This window comes from Diaphorina citri, unplaced genomic scaffold (genome assembly GCF_000475195.1).
Source record: "Diaphorina citri unplaced genomic scaffold, Diaci psyllid genome assembly version 1.1 scaffold1885, whole genome shotgun sequence".
NCBI classification, from domain to species: Eukaryota; Metazoa; Arthropoda; class Insecta; order Hemiptera; family Psyllidae; genus Diaphorina; species Diaphorina citri.
The window spans coordinates 170-8,051 of NW_007379311.1; the positions used below are offsets into that span (position 1 = coordinate 170).

Consider the following 7,882-nt stretch of genomic DNA (forward strand, 5'->3'; position numbering starts at 1 on the left):
TGTTTTACCCAAAAAGTTCCTAGTGCTTAGGCCTTTTTGCATAAAACCGCGCAGTTAAATGTGATGTTATGATGTGTAATCTTGATCCCGGCTAAAAAGTAAGAGAGAAGAAAGTATTGAAGAGGAAAACAGAGCAAAGAGAAATGAGGACACATCATAATTATTGGGGATTATGATTCCTGGAAATAAAGGCCACGAAGTATAACAAACTCCTTCTTCTTCTTCTTCCTTACCCTTTCCAGTGTACAGATGTGGTCGGCGTTTTTCTTCAGCCTCTCAATCAGCCCTAACTAGCGTGATTGCTTTGGACTGACATTTGGTTTTGGCTACAAATTTTACGAGTGGAAGCCCTTCACACTTAACCCTTGCTATTTCTTTACGAATTATAACAAACTAATGTACTCGTATGTAATTGGATTGCATTCTGTTTCCAGAGCCCCAGTGTGCCCATGGCGCGTGCAGGCTGGGTTCTACGCACTCTTCTACTCAATGACGAGTCCGGTACGCTAAGAGACCGCAAGACCTCCGGGGGCAGAACCATAGCCAGGCGATGTGCCTCTGGTAGCGAACTGGTAGACTGGCTGATGACAAGTTTGTACAATTTTCGAGTGGATTGGAAGACATCGCATACTCGTATATGCCTTTCGGCACTCTCAATTTGTCACGGGCAAAGGATTTAGTTTTAATTTCAGGTTCAAGCGAGTGACATTTGCGCAAATATCGCGTTTAAAGTCCAAGATGGATAATGTGTATCAGACTTAAAATGAGACATCTCATGTCATTCTCCTGGTTTCTGTTCCAGTGTTCCATCAAGGAGACGAAGGGAAATCATGGTACATCATCATTCAGGGATCCGTGGATGTTGTCATCTACGGCAAAGGATGTGTCACTTCTCTCTATGCTGGGGAAGACTTTGGCAAGTTAGCCCTCGTCAATAATGCACCCAGGTAAGTTTCACTGGTGTATATCCTACCCCCGGAGCCCCTATCCCACCCTCGCAGCCCCCGGGAATTTAGGGGGCCCGTAGGGACACATTAAGGAGCCCCCAAATGCCAAAATTTGGAGTATCCACCCCGTCAGTCTATTGAAGCAGCCCCCAGGTAAAACCTTGCATTTCCCCCGTAAAACTATTGTGGTAACACATATTGACTGTTTTTCAGGTCACGTTCAAATCGTGACGGTTTCTAGGCCACGGATACCACCAGTTGAGCAACGTGCCTTTTTTACCAAACTGACCCTATCATTTCCCAACCCTTCCGTTTCTATTGGTTTATTAGCATTATTTGGTGTGTTTGTCTAATCCAATTAAACTGTGGTAGATGAAATGGAGATGGGAAATTTTGTGGGTGAAATGAAGGTTGCATATCTAGGATTTCATTAAGAAAGAAGGCGCATGATTGCTTCTGTTTCCAACTTTTGTAGAAGAATGCATGGAGGTACTTGAGCTCCTTGGAAGAATGTAATTTGGAATAGGTAGGTACCTACCGTATATCCAACAACTACCCATATCTAGGATTTCATAAACGAAAAAGAACCATAGGATCTTCTATCTAAGTATGACTTAGGTTTCACCCTTTGATAAACAACGTATTTTACGAAATTGGTCGCCGCGAAAGACTTGTTTCCTACCGTATAATGTATATCCAACAACTACCCATATCTAGGATTTCATAAACGAAAAAGAACAATAGGATCTTCTATCTAAGTATGACTTAGGTTTCACCCTTTGATAAACAACGTATTTTACGAAATTGGTCGCCGCGAAAGACTTGTTTGAAGAACCATAGGATCTTCTCACTTAGGTTTCACCCTTTGATAATAAACAACGTATTTTACGAAATTGGTCGCCGCGAAAGACTTGTTTCCAAGAATTCATACTGAACAAAGTATGATGTAGGTAGGTAGGTACTAAAGTTTGGAACCCAGAGACAAATTTGGGAAGACCAATTCCGAAGAGGATGACATAAAAGAGATGTGGGTCGTAGGGTTGTAGGTACCTACATAGGTAGGTACTAAAGTTTGGAACCCAGAGACAAATTTGGGAAGACCAATTCCGAAGAGGATGACATAAAAGAGATGTGAACGGTGGGTCGTAGGATATTTTCGTCTGAAAAGGCATTAGCTAGAGTGTCGCCTATGATAATAGCCGAAAGCCATTAGCCTCGCATATCAATACCAAGTACTCCCATTATTGTAGGTACCTACATAGGTAGGTAGGTACTAAAGTTTGGAACCCAGAGACAATTTTGGGAAGACCAATTCCAAAGAGGATGACATAAAAGAGATGTGAACTGTGGGTCGTAGGATATCTTCGTCTGAAAAGGCATTAGCTAGAGTGTCGCCTATGATAATAGCCGAAAGCCATTAGCCTCGCATATCAATACCAAGTACTCCCATTAACTACTTGTAAGTATTATAACCATTTGTAAAGGTAGGTATGATGACTGTTATTATTATGATGACTATTACAAGCATTATAACTATTATTAGTCTAGGAAAAGTTTTATTGGTGATGTAACTAAAAGCTCCGACAAGCGATAAAACATATTTATAATGGCTTCATTTGATCATACAGGGTACCTAAGTACGCAATGAAAATTTCCCTTTTTAGGACATTATTTTTATTTTTTTGCTGATAGCGGTGATTATGAAATTGCTGAATACATCAGTCCCAGATGGATCTCTGAAGTTAAGCAATGTTGCGCGTGGTTTGTATCCGGATGGCTAACCTTATTATTACACACAGTAGGCTCGTGTGGTCTGTGTGGTAGTATGCCTCTCATCAGATGGGCGAGAAGAGACACAATACTTCCCATTTAGGTGCTGGGTCAACTCGAAAACAACAGAAAATAAACCGTTAAAATATTTGCAATCGAAAAACGAATTTTGTCGTTGGTGGGCATCGAACTCGGGACCTTCTGCATGGCAAGCAAGCGCGTTAGCACTGGGCGAACCGTGTCCCCAAATTTTAGCTTGAACTTTAACTTTATCCATTTACCAACAACCATTACCCCGGTATAGTAGAATTTCATGCACAGTAAAATTAGGTACATTCAATTTGGGAGAACACTGTAGAATTTCAGAAAGCAATAACTGTTTAATATTACGACACTTGGGGAAATGGAGTATGGGGAAACGGAGTGAGGAGACTTGGGGAATTTGAAAATGGTGATCATAAAATTTATAATGCTCTAAGCACCATTTGTAAAATGGATGTGTTCTTGTCCGATCATAACTACTGCTAGACCTGCAGGGGTCTTTAGTCTTGTTCCAAATGGATTGCTTAAATCCAGACTTGAAATTGGACACAAACACGTGGTTAGCTAATTAATTAGACGTTTATCAACGGCCTTCATTAAGTCAAACACCTTGAACTTCAATTTTATTGACTAAAGACCTCAATGAAATGGATGTGTGTGTCTAATAAACGTGGTCTTTTGAGTCTGAAGTTCTTGATGTTGAGATCCTTTGAAGGTTGAAAGCAATAGCCTTTGATCTTACCTAATTTATTTCCCTCTCCGTCTCTCCCCCTTCTCTATCTCCTCCTTCCTCTAATCTTTTCACAATATAATCCCTCCCTATTCCCCATCTCTCTCCCTCTGTCTGGCGCTTCTCTTTCTCTCCCTCTAATTGCGTCTAGATTAGCGAAATAAATTACCAGCACACAATTATGATAATGACTCCATCCTTCTGTCTCTCCTCCCCTCTCTTTCTATATTTCCCTCCCTATCTCCCTACATTCTTCTTGTTCTCTCCCTTTTTCTCCATTTCCCCTCATATTTTCTTCCTTCCTGTAAAACTGGCGGGGAGAGAGGAAACGGTAAAAATAGAGAGGGAGGGAGAAATTTTCTCTTTCCTCCCTCCCAATTTTACACAGGATTTCAATCAGCGCCAGCGTTTCCCTATTTTCCAATCTGCTAATTGCCTGATTCCCGTTTTTATTTGGGACAGAGCATGGATATAAATTGGGTGTATAAAATTCCTTTTTCCCGTCCTTCCTAACATGTTTTACTTGTTTCTTTCCCCCCATTTTGTTTGTTTTTCTCCCTCCCTTCTGTCTGTTTTTGTTCCCTCTCCTATGTTTCTCTTCCTTACTTCCTCTTTTCTCCCTTCTGTCTATTTCTCTTCTTTTCAGCTGATTTTCCTCATCCTTACTTCTTCATTCAATTTTCTAATGGAAGTTTTCGCGAGCCAACCTTTTTGGCCTTATTGTTTGTCCCAATCAAAACAGGTTATTCTAATTCTGTTTTAACAATTTGGGCTCTTTTACAAAGTTTTTTTTTTGTGTATTTTACGAATGAGATGACCTTTCTTCTGAAGCTCATTCCCCCTCTTTTGGCCTGGTAGCGCCTGTACTAAACCATAGGAAATCCGCCATCTTGAAGACGGCCAAATCGTTTCCGTTTCCGGAAAGGAAAATACACCTTTACGTTAAGAGTGCAATATTATTCAGTCCACTCACGTCCTGGTATCTGTCAGTACATAGCACTCCTTCATTCTGCACTTACATACCTAACACTCCACTCACGTTCAAAAAAAAAAATAAATAATAATAATAATAATAATAATAATAATAATAATAATATGGAGGTATCAATTACAGCATCCAATCCTCACTGCTGTAATTGAAGACTGAAAAATTAGATAATTGGTGGATGTGTCCATTTCACTATCCATTTCTCACTTCTGGAACTAGTGCAACTGAAGAATGAAAACTATAGAAAATTAGTGGATGTCCCAATTTCACCATCCATTTCTCACTGCTGTAACTGGAACATTTCCCAACCCTTCCGTTTCTATTGGTTTATTAGCATTATTTGGTGTGTTTGTCTAATCCAATTAAACTGTGGTAGATGAAATGGAGATGGGAAATTTTGTGGGTGAAATGAAGGTTGCATATCTAGGATTTCATTAAGAAAGAAGGCGCATGATTGCTTCTGTTTCCAACTTTTGTAGAAGAATGCATGGAGGTACTTGAGCTCCTTGGAAGAATGTAATTTGGAATAGGTAGGTACCTACCGTATATCCAACAACTACCCATATCTAGGATTTCATAAACGAAAAAGAACCATAGGATCTTCTATCTAAGTATGACTTAGGTTTCACCCTTTGATAAACAACGTATTTTACGAAATTGGTCGCCGCGAAAGACTTGTTTCCAAGAATTCATACTGAACAAAGTATATTGTAGGTACCTACATAGGTAGGTAGGTACTAAAGTTTGGAACCCAGAGACAATTTTGGGAAGACCAATTCCAAAGAGGATGACATAAAAGAGATGTGAACTGTGGGTCGTAGGATATCTTCGTCTGAAAAGGCATTAGCTAGAGTGTCGCCTATGATAATAGCCGAAAGCCATTAGCCTCGCATATCAATACCAAGTACTCCCATTAACTACTTGTAAGTATTATAACCATTTGTAAAGGTAGGTATGATGACTGTTATTATTATGATGACTATTACAAGCATTATAACTATTATTAGTCTAGGAAAAGTTTTATTGGTGATGTAACTAAAAGCTCCGACAAGCGATAAAACATATTTATAATGGCTTCATTTGATCATACAGGGTACCTAAGTACGCAATGAAAATTTCCCTTTTTAGGACATTATTTTTATTTTTTTGCTGATAGCGGTGATTATGAAATTGCTGAATACATCAGTCCCAGATGGATCTCTGAAGTTAAGCAATGTTGCGCGTGGTTTGTATCCGGATGGCTAACCTTATTATTACACACAGTAGGCTCGTGTGGTCTGTGTGGTAGTATGCCTCTCATCAGATGGGCGAGAAGAGACACAATACTTCCCATTTAGGTGCTGGGTCAACTCGAAAACAACAGAAAATAAACCGTTAAAATATTTGCAATCGAAAAACGAATTTTGTCGTTGGTGGGCATCGAACTCGGGACCTTCTGCATGGCAAGCAAGCGCGTTAGCACTGGGCGAACCGTGTCCCCAAATTTTAGCTTGAACTTTAACTTTATCCATTTACCAACAACCATTACCCCGGTATAGTAGAATTTCATGCACAGTAAAATTAGGTACATTCAATTTAGGAGAACACTGTAGAATTTCAGAAAGCAATAACTGTTTAATATTACGACACTTGGGGAAATGGAGTACGGGGAAACGGAGTGAGGGGACTTGGGGAATTTGAAAATGGTGATCATAAAATTTATAATACTCTAAGCACCATTTGTAAAATGGATGTGTTATTGTCTGATCATAACTACTGCTAGACCTGCAGGCGTATTTAGTCTTGTTCCAAATGGATTGCTTAAATCCAGACTTGAAATTGGACACAAACACGTGGAGTATGGGGAAACGAAGTGAGGGGACTTGGGGAATTTGAAAATGGTGATCATAAAATTTATATTATAATGCTCTAAGCACCATTTGTAAAATGGATGTGTTATTGTCCGATCATAACTACTGCTAGACCTGCAGGCGTATTTAGTCTTGTTCCAAATGGATTGCTTAAATCCAGACTTGAAATTGGACACAAACACGTGATTAGCTAATTAATTAGACGTTTATCAACGGCCTTCATTAAGTCAAACACCTTAAACTTCAATTTTATTGACTAAAGACCTCAATGAAATGGAAGTGTGTGTCCAATAAACGTGGTCTTTTGAGTCTGATGTTGAGATCCTTTGAAGATTGAAGGCAATAGCCTTTGATCTTAGCTAATTTATATGGGTTCCAGTTGATCTTACCTTACTTGGGGTTGAGCGGTTTGGAACACATCACATGCCTTCAGGCACACTCCTTTTGCCAAGGGTCCAGGTATTCCTTGCCCTTGGGATCAATTTAATTTGAAGAAACCATTTACTGATGAAAATTTGTAATGAAACAATAAGTCGATATGGGTTCTACTTCACATCGATCGTCTTTGGTCCATTGTAGTGTAGACGCACCTCAAGGCTAACCCCAAATCTCATTGCCATGTCCATTTTCGTCTTTCAGGGCTGCCACCATTGTGACTCGAGAAGACAATTGTCATTTCCTACGTGTAGACAAGGACGATTTCATCAGGATAATGCGAGATGTAGAGGCGAACACTGTAAGACTGAAGGAACATGGGAAGGATGTGCTAGTCCTGGAGCGAATGGTCAATTGTTCCTCACATCAACATTTCTTCCAGTAAGTAAACATGGATTTTGTCCGTGATGCCACATACCATATAGTGGTTCTCAAACTGTGCTCCGCGAAGAGCTTCCAGGTACTCCGCATAGTTTATTTTTTCTTACCGCATTAAAAAAAAAAACGCACGAATATGTTTAGTCAAATGGGAAGTATTGGAACAAGCCGTACGGACCGTACGCTAATGAACATTTCCGAATCATTCCGAATTATTTTTAAAAATTCCTAAAGGGTTGGGGGTGCTTCGTAGAGTTTACTGCAGTCGCTTGGTGCTCCGCGGCCAAAAAAGTTTGAGAACCACTGGTATAGACCCTATAGAGTATACGTACATAACACACACAGGATAGACAGCAGTTTTATCCTAAACAGATAAAGTTCCGAACGGCTGGTCTTCTCCAATCCTGTCTTCCTTCTCTCGTCGTTTTCGAGGTGACAGAACCTTAGCAGTTACAATTCACTCTAGTCTCTATAAAGAAACAATCTTCGGCTGAAATAAAAGCATTATAATCAGCGTGCTTGCCTCGTAATCAGAATTCAGGAAGGCGTGGGTTCAATCCTAGCCTAGGTATGGAATTGCAAGTATTGCTCAGATGTTTGAATGTTTCAGCTTTTTACCACCTCGGTGGTGTAGTGGTCAAGATGAGCGAATGGTAATCAGGAGAGCGTGGGTTTGATCCCGGTCGAGGTATGGAATTTTATCTCCAATATAATTTGAGAATTTGACCACAGCAGCAGCAGC

General features: G+C 40.0%; 1 protein-coding gene across 1 annotated transcript in view; it reads left to right on the forward strand.

Moving 5' to 3' along the window:
- Window positions 1–434: 434 nt before the first annotated feature.
- Window positions 435–7,882, forward strand: part of LOC103517552 (rap guanine nucleotide exchange factor 4) — a gene marked incomplete at its 5' end in the record, with an annotated part of 15,111 nt that continues 7,663 nt past the window's right edge. The window contains 3 exons of the mRNA XM_017447497.2: window positions 435–591; window positions 803–947; window positions 6,967–7,143. Of these exons, the coding sequence (XP_017302986.1) occupies window positions 435–591; window positions 803–947; window positions 6,967–7,143 (479 nt within the window). The remainder of the gene's footprint in view (window positions 592–802; window positions 948–6,966; window positions 7,144–7,882) is intronic.